General features: G+C 38.8%; 1 protein-coding gene and 1 long non-coding RNA gene across 2 annotated transcripts in view; one reads left to right on the top strand and one right to left on the bottom strand.

Annotated features, from left to right (window-relative positions):
• The window catches only part of plekhh1 (pleckstrin homology domain containing, family H (with MyTH4 domain) member 1), a 53,560-nt gene extending 39,580 nt beyond the window's left edge, over nt 1–13,980 (top strand). The window contains exons 18-29 of the mRNA XM_008277304.1: nt 787–899; nt 1,908–2,084; nt 3,212–3,309; nt 3,429–3,606; nt 5,249–5,404; nt 6,082–6,179; nt 6,335–6,476; nt 6,582–6,724; nt 7,585–7,714; nt 9,409–9,492; nt 10,116–10,262; nt 12,443–13,980. Of these exons, the coding sequence (XP_008275526.1) occupies nt 787–899; nt 1,908–2,084; nt 3,212–3,309; nt 3,429–3,606; nt 5,249–5,404; nt 6,082–6,179; nt 6,335–6,476; nt 6,582–6,724; nt 7,585–7,714; nt 9,409–9,492; nt 10,116–10,262; nt 12,443–12,595 (1,619 nt within the window). The 3' untranslated portion in view covers nt 12,596–13,980. The remainder of the gene's footprint in view (nt 1–786; nt 900–1,907; nt 2,085–3,211; nt 3,310–3,428; nt 3,607–5,248; nt 5,405–6,081; nt 6,180–6,334; nt 6,477–6,581; nt 6,725–7,584; nt 7,715–9,408; nt 9,493–10,115; nt 10,263–12,442) is intronic.
• A 6,648-nt stretch (nt 13,981–20,628) lies between these two features.
• On the bottom strand, nt 20,629–21,509 carry LOC103354057 (uncharacterized). Its single transcript, XR_520029.1, has 2 exons — nt 21,331–21,509; nt 20,629–21,151 (listed from the first exon to the last, which is right to left on the bottom strand). It is a non-coding gene; the product is annotated as an uncharacterized LOC103354057 (long non-coding RNA).
• Between the last annotated feature and the right edge of the window lie 1,752 nt (nt 21,510–23,261).

The raw sequence follows: 23,261 nt of genomic DNA on the forward strand, positions 1-23,261 counted from the left end.
ACTTAGGGCGAAGGCAGGGGACACCCTGGACAGGTCAATACATAATATCAACAAACAAAAAAACATCTGTTATGTAGAGATATAGTGGAGAAACTGCATTTTTAGCAGCGAACAAAGTCACATTCCTTCTGTAGCTGTGTTTTCATAACAGAGTTTTATTAGACTTTTGGAGGATTTGCAAACGGAAAAAAAAGAAAACTGCAAAATTTCAAGAAACCCCCCCCCAACAAAACAGTCCCAATTTTATATTTACAGACTTGATAAATTAATAGGACTTTTAAGGTTGTGCTGTCAAGTTAGTTACTTATAATTTTGTTAAAATTTAAGTCAATGCAATATACATGGGGTTCTACTTTTAACACCAGGCATAATTGCAGTGTGCTATTTTCATTTCCAGGATATAATCCACACTTATTTCTACAGGCAGAAGTACAAAAAAAATGAAAAACACCTGATCTGAAAACTAGCTAACACTGAAAAAAACCTGTGTAACACTTGGACAAACACAGTGAAAGCATGGACTGAAGGGCAACACGTGCAGCGTTTCTCTATAAAGGGAATATAAATTTCCTCAGTAGCACTTGCGTGTTATTTTGATCCTCGTCGTCTGACAGCCTTAATCCGCTCTGCAGACACTGTTTACGACTCGAGCACAGTGTGCGAATTTTTGTCAGCTGTTAGGTCATTACAGCTTTGAAACCCAATCTCTGCTTGTCTGTGTGTGTGTGTTTGCGTGGGTTAATATATACTGTGTGTGTGTGTTTCCTTCTCTTTTTCTTTTCCCAGAGTCTGTGTTGTGGAAGAGCGAGGCCTTGAGCTTCTGTAAGGAGGGTCTGCGCTCGCCTCTCACCACTCTGCCCTCCGAAGCTCTGCAGACGGAGGCTCTCAAGCTTTTCAAGGTCGGCCTCTCCACCTCTCACCGTCCGCCTCTTTTGTTCCAGCCCACTTGCTTTTGATTCTCCTTTTCCTTTTATCTGTTTCTCTCTCCTTGTCTCACCGTGAGGGTCTGTTCAAGGCATCGTCTGTCCTCCAGCTCCGGTTTGTCCCCTCTTTACCCTCCTCCTCCTCTTGCTCCTGGATGCGCTCCCTCTTTTTCTTTCCTCCCCTCCTGCCTCTAAACCAGATCAAAGGCTCGAGGCCGAGGGGCCCGGCTCATCAAACGTGTAGAAGAGAGATAATGGCCTTGATTATCTGCTCTGATTGAGGCTAACCGTTCCTGCGGTTTGCAGCCAGTGTGAATGCAGCCCCTCTTTGAGGAGCAGACATGGAAGGTCAGGGGCTTCAGAAAGTGGCAGCGATGGATATGGAAGCTGCAGAATAGGCGGAGAAGAAATGGGATCAGAGTAGATACAGGAAGATGGCAGATCCTTTTCCTCTCTTTTCAACCCTGTAGCCCTCGGCGTGCCCACCCAGAAGCCCCCCTCCCCGCCCGGTTCATGCTTCACAGGCCCCACCAGCTACAGTAGGGCTGCAGGATTGAAGGCTGAATGGATCGGCGCTTTCTTTGACCAGCCAGCCTTAAAAACTGTCCCGAACACGCACAATGAAACAGAGTGAATGGAGGTGACGTGCCTTTCAAGTCTATGCTCTGCTCCGCGTCTTTGAAGTATTAATGAATCTGACAAGGCTGATAAACTGTTAAATGGGCTCTTTGTCTTCACCGGTGAATGAGAGCAAAATAATGAAGTTCACATTTCTTTCCTCACAAAGGAGCTCTTACTGACCTGATGCCTTGTGGATATTTTCATGTACACTGAATACTTTAATCACCCGCCGCTGTATTTCTTTACAAGTTTTAAATTGTATTGAATATGTGCTGCTTTCGGAGTATATGTGGGTTCCTGGTGTGTGTGTTTGCCTCCACCTGCTGGTAGTTAAACGTCTCCATCGTCTTTGCTTCCCTGCAGTCCTGTCAGCTCTTCATCAACGTGCTGGTAGAGTCGCCGTCTGTCGATTACCACACCTCGCTGGCCCAGAATGCTTTGCAAGTGTGCCTGACCCACCCGGAGCTGCAGAATGAGATGTACTGTCAGCTCATCAAACAGACCAACCGGCGGACGCCACACAACTACTCTCTCACACAGGTCAGCAGTAAAGATCCGACAGAAAGGTTCAAAGAGCTGGGGACGCAAAAACTTACATTATTTTAGTTTTATTTGCACTTCTAAGCAGAAACAAAACGCACAATAGAAAAAATGCATAACTATTAGTGATGCACGATATTCAAATTTCTGGCCGATACCGATATCCGATATCAAGATTTCTGATATCGCCGATAACCGATATTACTGATGTCGATATTCAATTTTTATTCACACAGAAAAATTTGTTTAAATAAGCACTGTGAAAACGTAAAAACTATTCAGAAGAAGCCCAAATTAGACCACATAGTCTTCTTTGTTATGTAGCAAAAGTAAAACATATTTAAACATATTTTAACATATTTAAGTCCAGGACCATTTAAGTAAAAACATCTGTGAAATAACAGCAATATCAAATGTAGAGACGAAGACGCTAATGTTACAATCATCGGTTTTTCACATTGGCTAAATTTGTTCATCAGACCAATACCGACATATCGGAGAAAACACTAATATCGGCCGATACCGATGTGCGATATCGTGCATCCCTAATAACTATAAAGAGATTTTCATTGTTCCTGTTGGTTAACCCTGTGAACTCCAAGAAATTTCTGGTCATTTAATGAACACAAAAGGAATTTCACTGCTTACATTTTTGATTTCTTTCCATATTTGTCTCCTGTCTGCTCTGTTGAAACACGGCCTGCAGTTCAGCTGAATAGTACCTGAATTATGTCATGTGACTGTTTGTTCCAGCTGAGTCACTCAAGGCTTCAAGGTCGCACCAAAGATTTATTTTAATAGAATTTGGTTCATGCAAACATTTTATTTTTGGCGATTTAAAAAAAAAAGAGACATAAATAAAGTGGATTTTAACGACATGTCATGGTTTTAAGCTTCTTTTAAGTTTTCCAACAGAGCCTTATATCAAAGATGAGTGGTTTGACGAGCGTTGGAAACTCGATAGTCTGGTGATCCTTTCTGTTTTTACTGGTTCTGATAAACGGCGTGGTTTTGGTGATATTTTTAAAAAAGATGAAATGCCTTTCGAACCGCCAGCAGATTGTGGGGGATAAATTACTAAAATGGAAGGTTTTCTCCCCCTTTTTTTTTTCTATCTCTTCTTGTAGTGTTGGCAGCTGTTGTCTCTGTGTGTGGCTCTGTTCCTTCCTCAACAACATTTCCTCTGGTACCTGAGACAGTACCTGCAACACAACGCTGACCCAAGGTGAACTGACTCGACTCTTTCGGTGACCCCTGAATCCTCAAAATGCAGCAGAAAAACTCATTTGTGAGGACGTTCTCTAGTCCTTGGTTACATTTTCATCTGTTTTTCTCCCGACACAGGAGCGAGGTGGGGAAGTATGCTGTTTACTGTCAGAGATCTCTGGAGCGAACTCTGCAGAACGGAGAGCGGGAGGCCAAACCTTCACGTATGGAGATAGTTTCCATCCTGCTGAGGAACCCTTATCACCATTCACTGCCTTTCAGCATCCCAGTTCACTTCATGAACAACACTTACCAGGTAACGGAGTTAGAAAAGCACAGCACATGGACATGGAATGCAAACAAAAGCTGCGTCTACCTGATGATTTCGTCTTATTATTGTCTTAAAGGCACAGATTTTGCTTTGAGTTCCCGTAAAGGAGCATTCTGGTGTATTTCAACCTGGCATGTTTGTGTTTGTTTTTACGTGAGTCAATTGAAATGTTTGTTTTCAAGTCTGACTAAGATTAAACGCAGAAATTAGCTGCCTGGAATGGACCTTTTTCTAACTGTAGCAGCTTTAACTTACCGTATGCAGAGCTGAGTGAGCGATCCCGCCAGTCTCTCCTTCCAGCTGATTTTGGAAACGTGAAACACCATCTCCAGCCTGCGGATTCATTAGTTGTAGCTCCACAGCTGGGATTCCTCTCATCCATGGACACGTGGAGATTTTCCAAGTCTGTCCCGCTCTTTAGGAAAAGTTTTCCTCCTCAGTCGGCAGCAGAGCGGCGAGCGGGGGAACCATTTCTCAATGTCTTTTGGCCTCCATTCTCACAGCGAAACTCAGGCTCACACATGTAAACAAACCAGCATGTGCAAATAAGTATGCATGTGATTAGCCTTTAGCATTAGAAAATCAGAAAACGTCCAGTCAGGTGGCAAATTTCTGCATTCATTTGGAAAATAAATGGTTAGAAATAGTGTAAAAGTCTGCTGTCTTTGTTTTTTGCTACCCCTCATTGTTGTTGAATCTCTGCATTGGAGAGGGATAATTAGCATGACACTTCATTAATGGGCCTCATTCCCATTACCTCCATTAATGGGAACTACGCAAGGTTAAAATACACCAGAATGACCTTTTAAGTGGCATTTATTTCAGGCCAGTTCCACACATTCCAACCTGCACTCGATGATGAGAATGAAAGCAGCTTCAGTTTATAATTCAGGGTCATTTTCAGCATGAACTTCCTCTTCTACATCTACAAGAAAGGTCAGAGCAGACTCTACTTCTTAAGGAAGCTGAGATCATTCAGTGTCTGCACCAAGATGTTGCAGATCTTCTATAAGTCTGTTGTGGAAAGTGCAATCAGCTTTGCAGCCATCTGCTGGGGCAGTAGCATCAGAACCAGAGACTTAAAGAAGCTAAACAAGCTGATCAAGAAAGCTGGTTCTGTGCTGGGGATAACTCTGGAACCACTGGAGCTGATTGTTCAAAAAAGAATGCTGCACAAGATGATGAAGATGATGGAGGATTCTTCCCACCCTCTCCACAACACAGAGAAGAACCAACAGAGTGTGTTTAGTGGGAGGCTGCGTCAGCTTCGCTGTCGAACGGAGAGATACAGGAGTTCCTTCCTGCCAACAGCCATCACCTTTAAAAACAAATCCGACTGACTGAATGACTGTTGTTGTTGTTGTATAAAATATATGTTATATTGATTTAAAAAATAAATAAATAAATATAAAAAAAAGTGAGCTTTTACAAGATTGAATTTCCCTTCTGGGATAAATAAAGTATTTTTCATTCATTCATTTCATTCTAAACTGCTGCTGCTGCTGTTTTTTGACTTCTAAAAGGAGACACATTTTCATAATGCAGCTCTACCACAGCGTGATCGTGACTGAGTTTCTCCTGGTTTTGCTTCTTATCAGTGAGACGCATCCTATGTTTTCTCCTGCAGGTGGTGGGTTTCGACGGCTCCACCACAGTGGAAGAGTTCCTCAACACGCTGAACCAGAGGATTGGCATGAGGAAGCCACAGCTGACGGGGTTCACCCTCTTCACTGACGATCCGTCTGGCAAAGACCTGGAGCACTGCCTGCAGCCCACTGCCAAGGTAGGACCGTGGGTCGCTGAGCATGTGAGGATGGAAGAAACCCGCTGAGGCTGCTGGCTTTCTCTGGTGTATCAGTTGAATCATTAATCTCATATTACCTAATCATTTAGACGATCAGCTGTGAGTAGTTTGAGACTGTTTTGATAAATTGAGGCCGTTCAGACGTTTTGGGACTTTTGATTTTCAGATGAAGGCTTGATGAAGCATATCATAGCTTTCCTCTGTAATTTAATTCCATTTAATCATGTTTAAAGTTTGGTTTTAATTATGGTCACTGAAATCGTTCCATCATGTTTACCCCACACAAGAGAAGGCTATAACTCCATGTGGCAGTTTTTGAACAGATCAGTGTCTGTAAATGGAGCTACTGCCCCCTGCTGGCCGAAACCAGAACCAGGAAAAAAACTTAACCAACAAGTCAATTCACTGTGTTCTACATAAATCATGAAAAGCATCAAGACAAAGTGGAAAAGGAACATAAAGCAATATAACAAGGTCTTTCAACATGATTAAAAGAGGTACAGTGGAAGTCACATTGGAGTTTAAGATATAGAAGCCTCAACTTTTGCAAAAAGAAAAGTTTCGTCCTCGATTTTATTTTATTTTTTTTAGAACTTGCAGTTTTCTGGGAGTTTATTCCAGACATGTGGTTCGTAACTTTTATTCCCCTTTACCAGATCTGTGACGTGATTTCCAAATGGGAGCAGGCGCTAAAGGAGCTGCATCCTGGGAAAAATGAGGGCACACGGATTGTCCGACTGACGTACAAGAGCAGGTATGATTTCTGAGTTCATATGTGGCCTTAGCAGCATCTTTTACCTCATGAACATAAAGAAAAACCTTTGAAACATTTAGGAAATTAAGTGCAACATGTAGACTTCCAGGAAAACAGATTTCACAGCAACCGTTTCTTCTTGTGTTCCCGTGCAGGCTGTGCTTCAGATCCCAGGTGAAAGGAGAGACGGAGCGAGAGCGCCTCCTGCTGGCGTATCAGGTGAACGATGAAGTTCAGCAAGGCCACTTCCCTGTGAACAAAGAGCTGGCTCTGGAGGTGGCTGCACTCATGGCACAGGTCTGTAGATGTTGTGTCGAAAGCATGATATGTGGAAAGATTAACCGTGCTTTAAAACCATCTTTTTCTGTCTAATCTTCTGTTTTATTGTTTGTTTCCCTGCAGGTTGAACATGGTGACTTGGAGCGACCAGGTGCCTCCTCTCCCACCGGCTCTCCTCAGCCCAAATCTCAGCTGATTCTCCTGCAAGCATTAGAGCGCTTCTACCCAAAACGCTACAAACAGGACTGTAGCTCAGAGCAGCTCAGGTAAAAAAAAACTCAACACCGCTGTTGTTAAAATAAATACTTCACTCCACATTCTCCTCATGTAGAACCTGAGAACTTCAAGTCCACGCACAGATTTGTTTGCCGTGTTTTGCAATATTGTCTTGCAAGAAAAGCAAAAGGAAACAGACAAAAATGGACAAACACTGTCCGATCGATTGTTCTAGTGTTTTTTTTCTCATTTGTTTCTCTGCTACCCTTTTGTTTCTTCCTTTAACTATCACCCAAACCGGTGGAGGCATGCAGCTGCTCTCCCTGAGCCTGGTTCTCTCCATTGTTGCGAATATAAATGAGAAAAGAAAGGAAACGGATAAAAAATAAATTAACAGAATATACGGAAATAAAGTTTGGCTGTTAAAGATCCAGGGAATCCATAGATTTGTTGGGCTTTCATGTATATGTTTTCAGGGGGACTTTAGATCAAAATTAATCAGATTCATCTTCATAATTAATAGTCCTGTAGGGTCTTAGCCCTAATATTTAAACTAGTCAGGTAAAGTTGCATTTTTTTTTTAACTTTCTAATCCATAATAAGCCAATTAGTCTGCTAAATTTACACCATAAAAACCACTGAGTCTGGGTTTTAACCTTAATACTTAGGCTTGTTAGTTTAATTCATAATGGCTGTCATTTTTCTACTAGAAAGCACAACATCTGTTAATTTAACTTTGCTGTACAAACAAGAAACAATGAATTGACTTTATGCCACACTTTGTCACTACACAGGACCAGATCAGACACAGACGCTGTTGACCGTTTCTATTGTGAATTTATTTCAGCTAATGCATCTACAAACGGTGTTTTAACCCACCACTGCTTTTTGTTTTTATTCCTCCTTTCAGAGATCTTACTGAGCGTCTGGCCACTAAGTGGTCGATGCTGCGTGGGTGCAGTGCATCCGAGTGCGTGAGAATCTATCTGACTGTGGCTCGGAAATGGCCCCTGTTTGGAGCCAAGCTCTTCAGTGCAAAGGTAAGAAAAAGGGTCTTAGTCGTTTTATATTATCGTCTTCTGTTTAATCTTGTTCTCTGACTGACTTATCTGTGCGGTGCTGGAGAATGTTTTGGCTTGTTTGGTGGGGAAACGATCTGGCTTGTTTGTATTTTCTTACACCGATCACCATTTTCTTGGCTGGGGCTAAGCTTAGGATGCAGCTCCTGTAAAGTGATGTTGGTAGGGAGCTTGTTTTGGTGGAACGTGCTTGGAAAATGAGACTTCTTCTTTAACCACTGAGCAAACCGATGGGGCAAGAACATCTATGTTAGACAGCAATTGCTCTCAACATAGTGTTTTTAGATCTTTACCACCATTCACTGAAAGAACCAAGCAGCCTGCCTTATCTAAACCTTCATCTTACTTGCTATTTTGAGCGTGCAGGTTGCCAGGTTGGAGGTGGTTGTTTTCTGTAGTGAAAGGAATTGTGAACTATTGTTTCTTGGATATAGTTAGCCCAATTCTTTAGTTGGAAGCCCAAGAACAAACCGGAGAAATCTTCAGTTCACAGATGTAGAATTTATGTAGGTCACAGGTAAAGTGAGGCAGTGCTGGTCTCAGAGAGCTTTCGCGAGATCTCTATCAGAAGGAGCCCCGATATCCGGAAATGATTCACATTTATCTTCTTGGGCTGGGCCTGCCCCGTACAGAGGTTGGACTCCGAGTATAATAGCCAGTTACCAATGACGTGGACAGGCATACCTCTTCTATCCACGTTCTTGAAATGTGGGAAGCAGCATGTGTGGATGTTGTTGCTAAAGTAACAGTCCTACTGATAGAATAGAGGAGTTTCAGCTGTCTCCTAGTGTGTGAACCAGTTCTAACCGGTCATGTTATCTTCAAGGACGTACATTGTGCTCAGTAGAAAAGTGCAAAACTGGATCGTGGGTTCATTGGAGAAATACAGATTCAGAACACATGATAGCCAATTATAACAATATAAAGGCAGTTATTAAAAAAAGTGCGAGTATCTTCACATCAAATGGTGGAAAATCTGCATAGACAGCATGTACAGTCGTCCTCAAATCTATTCCTACCCTCCCATTAAAGAAGAAAAAGAACAGCTGTCACTGAAAAAAAGTAGTAAAAAATAAAAATGTAATGAAAATTCTGACATTGTTTTTGAATTGTGGCTCAACACAAATGTTATTTAAAAAAAAACACACAAGCAAGCAAGCATGATGGGACCCGTAAACTAATATTTTGTTGAACAACTCTTTGAGCCAATCAAGTGTTTTCTGTAACTCTCAGTCAGACTTCTGCACCTGTTGACAGGTGTTTGGTTTTTGGCCCACTGCTCATCAGCAAAGTGCTTTAATTTGTCTGGGACAGTTTTTTTTTTTTTTTTAAATGAGTCCTTTCAACCACAATTCAAAAGCAGTGTCTTATTTCACTAAATTGTAATTTAGCAAATTTTTATTTATTATTACTTTTTCACTTTCTAGTTATTTGAGTGACTGTTGTGAATTTTGCCTTTATGAATACATCTGAGGACGACTGTGTGGCTCGCTCCTAAAATTAGCTTAAAAGTAAAGAAATGAACCTGACAGCTACCTGGGGCTCATAGGGTTAATTTGTTCAGTTTAAAGAGCCACAGAGGAACCTATAATGTTTCCTGAGATGACTACATGCATAAAATAAGCTTTCTGTGCTTATTTCTTTGCCGTCCACAGCCGGTCCCTCCCTCTCCCGTTGAGCAGAGCCAGGTGTGGCTGGCAGTCAACGAGGACGGACTGTGTGTGCTGGATTATACAATGGTGAGTTTCAATCTGTGCAGAGGAAACACCTACATTACACAAAAAAACAGAATAAAGTCTCATTTATTCAGCGTTTCAGAATCGAAAAAAACGTGTGTTATTTTGACATTTCAAGTTCAAACACTGGGATTTCTTTTAACAACTGCAGCGTTCAGCTGGTTTGGTGGCAGCTGCAGAGTTTTCCTGACCCACTGGTCTGGAATGGTTTTTATTCTGTGGTGTTTCAAACACCAGAAATCCAAAGGAAAATAAAATGGCCAGCCTCTGATTTGACATACTTGACCCTGACAGACTGCACTTCCAACATGTAAACTATGTTAAAGTGAGCTCTGTAATTTTCAGCAGCCCCATGTTGATCCGTTTCATTCTCGGTCTGGCATGCAGCGCTGCTCATGGGCTCTCTGAAAAGTAAGAGAGAAAAACAAAGCGAAAGTCAGACTAAGTTTCTGGAAATTATGTCACACTTCTTCACACTCAATTTAACCCTCAAAAAAGCTGAAACCAAAACTCGACCGACTGAATTCCACGCTCTATGTTGGGATCGGCAATAAAAATCCATGCGTGCTCCCTGTTCATATCCGTTTCGCTGCACGTTTCACACTGGCACTGCTTTCATTTCTCAGCACACGCTGGTCACGTACTCCTACCAGTCTGTGATTACCTTCGGTGGCTGTCGTGACGACTTCATGGTGGTCACGAGCCAGCAGAGGGAGCCCGGAGTCGGGAAGAAGAGCGTGGAGAAGCTGGTCTTTGCGATGGCTAAACCAAAGGTACCAATCCTGTGAACACCTGAATTTTAACAAAGCATTTTGTTAGATCTGAAGCAACTTGGACCAAAGAGGGAACTTCTGCAGTTTCCTTTTTGACACATCAAAAGATGGTGGATCGACTTAACTAATGTGAGAATATTTTATTAATCTGTGGTTTGGTTAAAAAAATATATCAACATTTTATGTCAGCTGTGTCCAAACAGCATGTTGTAACCGAGAGTGTGTCGATATTAAAATAGTAAAAATAAGTGGAGCGTAAAGTGGAATGTGTGAATAATTACACATGTTTAGGAACAACTGTTGATAACTCTGTTTTTATATTTCATACTGACAAAGACGTCTTTGACTGAACGTAGGATGTATAGAACCATCGTATAGATCATTTAATGTAGTCAACTGCATCGACAGAAACAGTGAGAAGGTGACGGGAAACAAAACCTTTCTGATCTGTTTGACAGAAAAATGTTCTGCATCGAGCTCATGCTGTGCTTTCAGACGGTTTACCCAGAATTCACTGCTCTGATTTCAGGCTATAAACCTGCTAAAAAATCAGGAGTAATTGCTACAAATACTCATTTTTCCCAGTGTAATCAGATTATTAAATTGTCAAAAATTAATTCTTTGAATCATTTTTCCACCATCTAAGCATCTAAGCTCTGAGTGCTTTTAAACATGTTTATTGTATGTATTTAATTGTTTTTTTTTAATCTCTAAAATTGTATTTTATGTGTTGTTGTCATGGTTTCTTACATGTTTATCTGTCTGGCTGCCACCTAATTCCCAGAATGAACAGAACATAATGAGCATGCAGCTCAGATAGAGATCTAACAATAATGAACAAACAGGTCAAATAGGATAAACAGTAAATGAAGCTAAAAGGTGACTGATAAATGGTTGAAATATTTTGATTTTGCTACTAGTAGCACAGATGCAGAAAACTTTAACAGATGTTCAGCTACATTTAAAAAAATAAATAAATTCAACAATAAGCAAACGCATGTTATCAGTGTTGTTATCACTTAGCTATTGAATTTACTGCCATGACTCATGGTGTGGGCATTAACGATGTGGCTAATTCATTTATAATAATAATAATAATAATAATAATAATAATAATAATAATAATAATAATAATAATAATAATAATAATAAAGGGTTACAAAGTGCTGTACAGATTCAAAGAGAAGTGTAAAGAAAACAACATTAAACAACATTAAAGCAAAAAATACATAAATAAATAAATAAAAAATGGTGAAGGTGAAACACATAAAGCATGAAAGACAATAAAACAATATAAAAATATATAAGAAAAATAAAACCCAGTAAAAGAAGACAATTAAAAGACAATAAAGGAATAAAACAGTCAGAAGATAAAATGTACTGCCCTTAATACTGCCATCAAACAGAGTAAAAGTCCACTCATAAGACAACTCCTGTAAAAGCACATCTGTATAAATGTGTTTTTAAAAGAGTTTTAAAGGAGGATGAAGTGTCTGCCGATCTGATCTCCTCAGGGAGGCTGGTCCAGAGGGAAAGGCCCGGTCACCTTTGGTCCTCAGCCTCGAATGTGGGACGATGTGTTGTTGTGAAATAAAAATACATGTCAGAAAAATATGATGTCTGTTTGCAGATATTATATTACTTATTGTATTTTTCATTTTTGGCATTCAAGCAGTTGAAATCATCCTTTAAGTTATTGAAACAGGCTGGATTCTGCTGCGTTGTGATTTAAACCTGCTAATTCACATTCTGCAACTTGAAAAGTATCCTGTTAAGAAACCAACTCCAGTGAGGTGTTGCTGAGGTACTTGTGGGTCTTTAAAAAAAAAGAAAAAAAAAAAGGTTTCTAAACCAAAGCATCAGCTACACCTTCAGAAAGTGCAGGTGGGACGGAGAGTTGATGAAGTTCTATAAAAGTGAACCTGATCCTCTGATTTATCCACATTCGTCTGCTTTTACACAACTGATGAAGAAAGCAGCTCGTTTCTCTTCTCAGAACCTCGACGGAGCTTTAACACAGTGTCGCGTTACTGCTGGAGGTGATGCTAATCTGGGTAACACCGCTCCCGGTTTCTGGGTTTGTTAGGTTTTCACATCGTCTGCGGCTCTGCAGCTCCCCCAGAATCAAATGAAACACATCGAGACCATCGTGTTAAATCCATTCGTCTCTCCCCTCTCAGATACTGGAGCTGACTCTGCTCATGGCCAGCTACATTAACCACTGGAACCCCAGCCTCCCGCCCGCCTCCCAGCAGCCCCTGGGCCACTGGGACGTGGACAGCCGCCACTTCCCCGCCATGAACTACACCACCAAGGGCCCGACGCTACTGTGAAGCACGGCAGAGACTGTTTAGCTACAGGGAGACACTTCACATTCACCCGGAGTGCACTGGGTTGCACATCCTGGTTTTTTCTCACACTACAGGTACTCTGACATCTTTTTTAAATTTTTTTTCCTTTTTTTTTTTTAATACAAAGATTTAGATTTAGAAACGTCAGGATCAGCCTTCTTAGAATATTTATTTTGACAGAAGTGTTTTAACTCTGCTTTTCTTAGGCGTAAGGTCACTTTTGGATTTGTTGTTGAAATTATGTTTGAAATGTTGTAACGGTCTCCGTTCGTCACATCGACACCTGAACGGAGATCGTTTGTCAGAAACCTCTGCTCAGAATAATTTCACGTAAATAACAGTAAAGCAGAGTTTAAATTCATTGAAAAGGTACCGGCTAATTAGAGAGGAGCTGATGTGACATGTGAGAGGACACGTTTATAGATTTTAGTCTCTTAATTCAAAATAATCCAACTAACTAATTTAGTGCTGAAACTAACAATTCATTATAGATTAACCTTAATGAAACTATTAGCAGATGTCTATGAAAGGTTGTCAGACTTCCAGAAGTCGTCACAATCTATTAAAGCAGCCAAAAGGCCCAAAGATGGTAAATTGAACTTCATTTAAAAAAATGTAGTCATATTTGAGTCGCTGGAATCAGTAAATTTTTTGTTATTTTTGCTTAAAATGAGCATCAAAATATCCTGTGATTCATTTTCTGTTGATTAAATGAGTAACTATTTCCATTCTTGTAAAATAAGGGGCTGATTTTTGTAGAAAATTAACACGTTTAAGGATCTGTTCTTTTGTTTTGTTGTTTTTTCGGTTAATATTTAGTTCACTCGTTTAGCATAAAGCAGGTCAACAGAAGAGGCTGAATTGTTTGGTCTAGATGATGTTTCACAATAAGAGAATTGGACATAGAAGAGCGACATACTGTGTGGATAAAACATCCTCTAATCACATATTACTAGACATACAGTGTGTTACTAAACCCACCACTCAGTGTTTTCATAATCAACAGACTAACAAAAAGGAGAGGATTTTGTTTTTTTTAAGAAGAGCTACCAAAATATTCTAAAGACTTGAACTGTTTTGGATAAACCACTGTCTTTGCTCGTGTTCATATTAGTTATTTATTTTCTCTTTTAACATTTTGGGGCTTTTCGCTTAAAAAGGAAATGTGTTTTTTGTTGTTGTTGTTTTTTTTTTCCACAGTGGTCACGTTTGCGTGCGAGAACTTAGCGTTTCCTTTGTGTAGCTGAGTAATTTAAGAGCAGAGTATGTTTGGTTACTGTACTAGGATGCGTTACAGATGTTTAAACGACGGTGTCTCTGTGTCGCTTGTATGCGTGTGTGGTAATAAAATAAATGGTACAAGCCTCTGCTGACCCTCTTTGTTTTTAAACTTGGTTTTATATATATTGTTTAATGCAGTCTATTTAAGTAATCAAGTACATTTAACAGGTTCTGTGCTTATTTGAAGTGTATTTCTACATTTAAGAATGAAACGGTGCTTTTTACTCCACTAAAATAATCTAACAGCTCTACTAGTAATTACTTTTCAGATTAAATTCTTGCAAACATCTATGATCTGATTTGTTTAATTAGCTCAAGTCACTGTTACTTATTTTGCACGTTTACAAAAGAATTTGCCTTCAAACAGAGAAACAAGATGACAAATTTGTCAGACTTATTTAAATATGAAGGTTAAGACTCAGTATTATTTATCATGTGAATTTACTGGAGAAACGTCAGTTTTACAGTTAATAAGCTCTAATATTATTTATTATGCAAATGTACCTGACTAATTTAAATATTAAGTTTAAGAAGGTAATTCAAACTGCAGTTTAGAAAAACTTAATTTGACCTTAAATAGTTAAAATAATGTCTAAGTAGGGCTGGGTGATATCTAAAATATGTTTTTATCAGTAACAAACACGTGACAAATTAAAGGAAAAACCTCAACAGTTAGAAGACAGTGTTCTCTGCCACAAAACATTAAATGAGGGAGTGCCTTTTGGAAGAAAGATGTTTATTCCTCCAGAAGAGCTCCAGAAATTTAAAGAATCAATGCCAAGATGCACTGAAGTTACACCTTACTTAGACACGCTTCGTTGCTTTTTCCTTTAATTTGTCGCCTGTCTGTTTCGTCACAATACTTCAAATTTCATGCAAAATCACACATTAATTCATATTCTGTGTAACAAGCTGTTGCAGCGTCAAAACATTAATTTATTCTGGAGCATTTTTGGAATACATTTAGGTACATTTTCTGATATTTCTGTACATTTCCTTGAAGCTGGAAACTTTTTCCACCACAAATATCTTGCGTTTCTATTTAATCGTACAAAATCATCTGGATTTTTCTGTTACGTGTCCTCCTTTTATTTGGCGAGCAAGTCATTACAAAAAATGTAGCAGCATTTTTACGGTATGTTTTTAAAGTCTGTTCTTGAACGCATCAGTCATTTTCTTGGCCCGCTTTCTTCTGCTGGAACAAACCCCTCCATTGGCCGTACGTCGCTAAACACGATTGCCAGCAGGCGCTTTATAATATATTCAGGAAGCTTCATGCAATCGTAACAAAATTCATATTTTAGTCTCTTGTAGAAAAAAAAGAACACAGTGTTTTTACACAGTATGTCACTAAAACACTTCTTGTCTCATTCAGTGTGTCCATAAACTACACAGCTACCCTCTTGTGCCGGCCGTACACAGCCTTCCCACTATACTTGTTTTACTGGAGTTTAGGTTGCAGGGGTGGAAGCTGTTCTGCTTTTTCTTATCCGAGGGGGTCAGAGTGGTAATGGCGTTTTCCTGCCAAATATATGCTGTAAATCCCAGATTTTTATAGCTTGTCTGAAGCTCTTGTTGTTCCATAGCTGCTCTCATTCAGGATGAAATACTCGTTATAGGGCTCGCTGCTGAATTTCTGCGTGCCTTCGTTTCTCATCAAAAAAGAAAATAACTTCTGCAATTTTTCCGCGGCGCAACACGGTGCAGGCCACATGCTGTATAAGAGCTTAAATCATGCTGGATTTAAAGTAAGGGATTCCAGTGTTGTGGTGCAGATGAACAGTTTGTTGCCCTCGCAGCATTTTACGGTATCATTATGTGTGTTGTATGGATTATGAAAGAGCCTAGAATAGAACTATGTTTTATTATAAAACATAAAAAGCCTTGTGTTCTTTCCCCATCAAGTAAAAACATCAAAAGCATCTTTCATTTGTGAGATATATCACATTTTATATGTATGTCTGTGTTGCTTTATTGCAGGGCTGCACCTTATGATTTCCATTAGAGCTGAACCTCAGATTTATTCTCTCTTAACTGATCGGCTGGTTGTTTATATATTTAAGGCATTCTTTACACACACAACTCGAGGTCTTATAATTGTTAGAATAGAATAGAATAGAATAGAATGCCTTTATTGTCACTATACACATGTACAATGAGATTAAGAGCAGCTCCTTCAGTGCAACATAGAATAAAGAACAAAATAAAGAGCAAAAAATAAAATAGAAGAGATTTAAATATAAAATAAGATAATAAGATAATTGTTCAACCTTCATCATGACTGACAGCATTTATCACATTTATTCAATTTAATTAGAAAATTCAGAAAAGCAAGAATGGAAAAACAAAGTTTGAATACCACAATGTCGATGCACTCAGTTAAATGTAAGTTTTATATTAAAAAAAATAAAGAAATTTTGTAAAGCGTCATATATAATACATGATTGGATCAGTGTTGCATGAGCAAAAACATGTAGTCGACATTTTATTTTTGTATTTACTCGAGGTGGAGTCAGTTTTAACTACATCATATCAGGTTAGCCGGTTTTTATCCTATAAAACAAATCTTATATTTTAGGATATTTTGTACTTTCTTTCTATTTAGTGACACCTAGTGGTGAGATTGCAGACTGCACTTTGATTGATTGGGGAAAATAAACTTTTACACTCATTTATATTAAATCTGAAAATATATCCATCCATCCATTATCTATACACCACTTAATCCTCACCAGGGTCATGGGGGCTGGAGTCTATCCCAGCTGACTCAGGGTGAAGGCAGGGGACACCCTGGACAGGTCACCAGTCTATCACAGGGCTACACTTAGAGACAGACAACCAAGCACACTCACATTCACACCTACAGACAATTTAGAATCACCAATTAACCTCAACATGTTTTTGGACTGTGTGGGAGGAAGTCAGAGAACCCGGAGAGAACCCAGAGAGAACCCACGCTGCACGGGGAGAACATGCAAACTCCAAGCAGAAAGATTCCGGTGTCCTCACCAGGACGCGAGGCAACGGTGCTAACCACTGATCCACCTTGCAGCCCAGCTTTAACTTTATTAACTCTATTTATCCTTAATTCTGTGTCCATGAATGTGATCTCCGAGGCCATGCAGTCATATGAACTGCTATGGTCTGAATATATGTTTTAAAAGTGACAGATGACAAAGTGATTCATTTAGAAAGACTTAAAACAAAGACCGGGCTGATTCCTTTCCAGTGAGTGATCGTGACTCTACCTTCTCATAAAGAATACAGTGATGGGTTCTGAAATTAACTGAACAACCATCAGCTCAACCTCCTTTTGTTAATGTGTAGGAGAAGTTACTGTGGACACTAAAAATGTAATGTAATAATAATAATAATAATAATAATAATAATAATAATAATAATAAACTTTATTTATAGAGCACTTTTCAAAACAAACGTTACAAAGTGCTTTTCAGTAAAATAAATTAAAATTAAAATGCAAAAGCATACAGAACAATTGATAAAAGTAGAAAGTACACACAAAAACTAGAAGCTAAAAAACTTAAAACTTAGTAAAATCAGGAAAAGCTCTCCGATAAAAATGTGTTTTAAGAAGTAAGGTCTTACCTAGAGCCAGTGTTTGGTTTGTTCGCTCTGGGCCACCGTAGAAACCCGGCCGCTCCCTCTGTACATATGAAAGGTTCATTCTGAAGTAATTAAACTACTTGTATGTTTTGGTGGTTATACTCCAATAAGAACTAATGCTACTCTACCTGTTACACAGCTCCCTCTGCATCTGACATGCTTTAACCTCACAGTAACTTCTGTTAACTGAAGTGGTTTTTAATTAACAAGTGAGCTTGAAATTTACCTTAAACGTTAAACTGGTGGAACTTCTTGCCTTTTTTAGTACTTGATTAGTTGGTATGCAGCAAAAAGCCCCGTTCAACAGCTGTATTAACCCATATTATGGCAACAACTGCTCAACTAAATAGAGAGAAACAACAGTCCAGCTTTACTCTGAAACATGAAGGTCAGTCAAAAGGTCACAAGAACTTTATTTCTTCAAGTAAAGCTTCAAATATCATTAAAGTCAGTGAACAAACTGGGACCACATCAGGAAGACCTGTATGAGTTATAATGGTAAGAATTACTGCTTGCATCTTTCCATTGTGCTTTTAAAGCACTTTGAATTGTTTGATTTATTGATTCAATTCAATTCAATTTTATTTGTATAGCGCATATTTACAACAACAAGTCATCTCATAGCGCTTCACAAAGGCAGAGACAGAAACACCCAACAATCCAAAACATTTGGATTCCCTATAAGCTTCAGCAGTCCGCAACAGTGGGAAGGAACCGAAAACCCCCACAGGGGAAAAAAAACCTCCGACAGAACCAGGCTCAGGGAGGGACGGCCATCTGCCTCCACCGGTTGGGTGGATGTAGGATGAATTGTAAAATTTAGTTTACAGTTAAACAAGTTATTAGAAGTTATTGTCCTTTATTGGAAAGGTGCTATTTAATAACGTTTTATTAATTATTTATACCTCTGTGATCTATTATAACATTTAGGCACTAAAGCAGCAGGAATCTAACTCAGCTGTTAAATCAAGATGTCGTCAGTGTGAAAATAACTTTACAGTAAATGCAGACAGTGTGTCGACTCATGTGGTCACAAAAGTCTCTAAAACATGACATTTGCTTTACACAAGCTGCAGTTAGAGGGGGGACGGCTACAATGGCCCTGCATGGTTTACATAAGGGGCCTCGTATGTGTATGTTTATTGTGCAAACCTGCCGACCTGTTTGTTGACTGTTTGTTCAAGGACAGGTATGAGCTCAGGAAAAACTCTGTTACTGGAAATGCTTGTAATTGTTCTGACATGTCTCAGTAAAACAAAAAAAGCAGTTGCAACCATTTTGGATCAAACTGAACACTGGTGCTAACAGATTTTAATCATTTTTTACCTGATCAGTTACAAAATGCATTCAGATCCCACCAGCTTCAGCCTTGCACACATGTATAAAACATGTAATCATCATGTGTGTGGACATCATGCAGTCTGAGTTGTAGTCAGCGTCCACTATAAATGACCTTTGTGCTCATTATGTTTGCCTTATGCTGCTCAGTGACGGGTTCACGCTTTATCTGTGTTTTACACTAAAATCTGCAGTACATAAGGTACAGCTAGAGGAGGGACAACGGCCTCCTGTCCTGTGTGTGTGTGTGTGTGTGTGTGACGCAAACCTGTGTCGAAAATGGTCCCACAGGTCGGGACTGTTTTGAACATGTTCAAGGACAAGTATTAGGTCATGTTGCTCAGAATGCTTGGGATTGATATGATCAGTCAGACATGGCATCAAATATCTATCGTGTATCACTACTGGACATGATGCATGTTCGTACTAGTTGTAACTGTTACTTATTACAGAGCACAATCCATTTGTTGTTTGGGTATCTAATATTTACACTTGTCAGGTTCCTTTTGTATCTACAATCATAATCCTTTTTACTGAAGGGCAATCCAGGAACAATATTGTCTTCAATATGCTCAATAAAAAAAACTTCAACAAATGTGACCTATTTGATCTTGTTATCTTGTATGCTTAGGCTCTTATTCAGTAATTAGAATTAGTTTTTTATTATTTAATTTGTTTTGCTGTAAAGCTCTTTGTAACTTTGTTGTCACAAATATTACTATTTATTAATAAAACTGAAAAATATTGGCAGATTACAGTTCAGATCCCACAGCGTCTGAGTCTGATCCTTTAACTATCTCTTTAAAAATAAGAACTATTGCTTGGACTCAGCAGCTGTAGTAAACTGTAACTACTCACAAGAATAAGGAGGCCACGCCACCAAGAAAGTTTGCATCATAAAAACTGATAATTCTATGTAGATTTTTGACCCAGCAGATTTTGTCATATTTCTAGAAGACCAATCACAAAAAATACATGAAAGAACCAAAATGCACAATTGTTTAACCAGTTCTTAATGCATTTCTTTGCATTTTTCAATGTATTTTTCCCCCCATTTTTACAAATGTGTGTAAATGCTCATCTATCTATCTATCTATCTATCTATCTATCTATCTATCTATCTATCTATCTATCAAACTGAGGAAATTTGAAATATAACAGTCCAGATGTCATAGTTTTTTAGTTAAAAACAGATTTGGGGCAAAGACTGTATAACTTTTGGTGAATTATCACTTTAAAATAATAAACAGCTAATCTATCTATAAAACAAAAAACATACTGACATATTACAGTTTAGATCCTACAGGCTTTTCAGTTTGATTCTTAAACTATATGATTTGAAGTAAAGCATTGCTTTAAAATAAAAAAACAATACATGTATCTATTAGAAAATTTGAAGAAAAATATGACAGGGCAGAAGTCACAGGCTCTGAGTTTAATTCTTTTAAAAAAACTAATTCTGGGCATGGATGGTGTGATTTTGGGTGAAATATTAAAAACCAGATGTCTTATTTTACAACTAAAATAATGTCTAATTGCATTAGTCATTCATTTATGCATGAGATGTTATTTTGCAGTTCAGATTTTGCAGGATTTTCTTTTTTTTTAAAAGACAGTTCTGTCTTTAAAATAGAAAAAACTTAATTCTGATGACTCTGTGACGCTCTGCTTTAAGTCATGCACTCCTTTCATTTATAATAGTAATAAATACAACACTAAATATTGTATAAACACATTTACTTCTCATCTAATAATAATAAACATCAGTGTAGTCCCTTTAAAAACTTTATTATTTCTGGACATTTATGACAATAAAGTGACCTTTGTGCTCGTTATGTGACTGACAGTGATCAGGGGCAGCAGGGGGCTCAGGGTTCACCTTAATTTCACATATTCACCCTGGATGAGTGAGAGGGACCAGGAGGGAGGGTGAATGAGTTTTTTGGCGGTGCTAATTGAATCCACATTAGCTTAGCTTAGCTTAGCCTGCGAGCACTCGGAGAGACATCAGCGCTGCGCTTCTCTCCAGCTGGAGCCAGAGTCAGTGAACCGGAGCCACGACAGGAACCAGGACAGGTCTGATCGGAGGGATTTAACACCCAAACACACTGTCGCTCTGCTTCAGCCTCGTTTTCCAGCCGCTCACAGATCTGCTGTCAAGTTTGTCGCTGTTTTCGGCAGGACGCATAAACGGTGAACATGACGAGCAGCAAACCCCGCAGCATGCTCCGGGAGGCGTCTCATCAGATCATCGCCGGTGGCTCCGCCGGTAAGTCCGACTTTATTTAACTTCTTCTGTTTGTTAAAAAAAAAAAAAAAAGAACTGTGATTCGGATTGCGCAACAGCTGCTAAGCGAGTGTAGCTTTAGCCTCGTGCTGCCCACAAACACTGTTCCGCCCCTCAGCGTCCCACACAACGGTACAAAATGTTTCTGCTCGGAGTCGCACATGGGTTACGGCCGAGAAATAATTACTTCGTTGAGTGGAGGATCTGTGGAGCAGCCAGCCAAAGGTTTCTCACGCTTTCACAAGATAGTTCCCACCCTGCAGACAAGCCTGCAGCTCCTCAAGAACAGCAGCCGGGTCAGGAAGTCAGCTGCGCACATGCGCACAAGAGCGAGTCAAGATGTTATCCTGAGACGCTGAAGTTTCTGTTTTACCTGCTGATTTGTTTTTTGTTCGGATTTTTAGTTCTAATGCTAATTATTAGTATTGATAACATGAGATAAGATAACCCCACCAGGTAGAGGCAGATGGCCGCCTTCTCTGAGCCTGGTTCTGTCTGAGGTGTTTGTTTTCCTCCTCATTTAAAGGTTTTTTTTTTTGGTTCCTTCCTGCTGTTGCTGGCTTATGGGGAATTCAAAGGCAAACCCTGGATTGTTGAGTTGTCTGTTCTCTGTTTGAAGTTCACAAGATCCTCCCCTTCCTATGTGAGCTGCAATGTGATGACATATGTTGTAAATTGGCACCATAAAAATAAGATTGAAGCTTAAATATTGCTCAGATTCACATGCTACAGCAGCCAGACACAAATGAGACATGACAAGAAGCAAGAAAGGACATAGAAATGTACAATAAGCCTTAAAATAAAGATATAATATGACCTTCACATCTGCAGCATAATGAATATACATATAGACATGTGCAGAAATGGCATGATGGAAAACATACCCAATAGACAGACATTCACACTGTGCAGGATTATACTTTAATTAGTACAGAATAGGAGTGCTGTATTCTGTTACTGCACTTAATCATGATCTTGAGTTGAACTGGGAAAATATGCTCCCCGTTAAAAGAAAAAAAAAAAGTCTATTTTCTTTTGAAATATGTTTTTTAAAAACAGTATAATACAACCTGGGGAAGAAGTTCCTCAAAGTAATAGAACCTCACAAGTCACTTTTACCAACACAAACTTGCTACCTATGCATACGATTAACTACAATAAAAACTTTGATGTTGCTTTGACTTTAACTGCAGCATTGATGTTAAATAACAGAACGTTTTTATTTTAAAAAAAGTTTATTGAGAATTATTTTACAATTGAGGGGCCTGTAGAACAAAACATATAATTTTATGGTTTAAAAATAACACCAAATTAACAGAGATGCTTAGCTGACAGTAGCAAAGAATTCAAGCTAGCAAACTAATGCTACAGCATAAGCTTAATTTACCATAAACTCAGCGTGCAAGCTAATGCTATGGCTACCAAATATAGCATAACCATCTCTAACATAAAGTCAGCTAGTTAGCTAATGCTACAGCAAGCTAATATAGCATAACCGTAGTTTAACATAAAGTCAGCTAGCTAAGTAACACCACAGCAAGCTAATATAGCATAACCTTACTTTAACATGAAGTCAGCTAGTTAGCTAATGCTACAGCAAGCTAATATAGCATAACCTTACTTTAACATGAAGTCAGCTAGTTAGCTAATGCTACAGCAAGCTAATATAGCATCACCTTACTTTAACATGAAATCAGCTACTTAGCTAATGCTATAGAAAGCTAACATAGCATAACCTTACTCTAACATAAAGTCAGCTAGTTAGCTAATGCTACAGCAAGCTAATATAGCATAACCGTAGTTTAACATAAAGTCAGCTAGTTACACATATTACAAAAACATATATATTTTTTGGATCAAACTAATAATTAACCTTCCACATTACTGTCTTGTAAACTGTAAAGAAACGTTAGTATATACACGTTCATATACAGAAAATTTTATTTCTCCCCACCAGAAAATTAGTTGCAATGCTATTTCAAGATTAGCAATTCCACTATCAACCAAGAAAACACCTGAAATAAAAACGGACTATATCTAGTGGTCAGGAGGGAAATTATAGTGGTGGAAAATGTAGAATAACACAAATTATGTATACAATTATGTTAACAATCAATG

This window comes from Stegastes partitus, unplaced genomic scaffold, assembly GCF_000690725.1.
Source record: "Stegastes partitus isolate 25-593 unplaced genomic scaffold, Stegastes_partitus-1.0.2 Scaffold94, whole genome shotgun sequence".
In the NCBI taxonomy this organism is placed as follows: Eukaryota; Metazoa; Chordata; class Actinopteri; family Pomacentridae; genus Stegastes; species Stegastes partitus.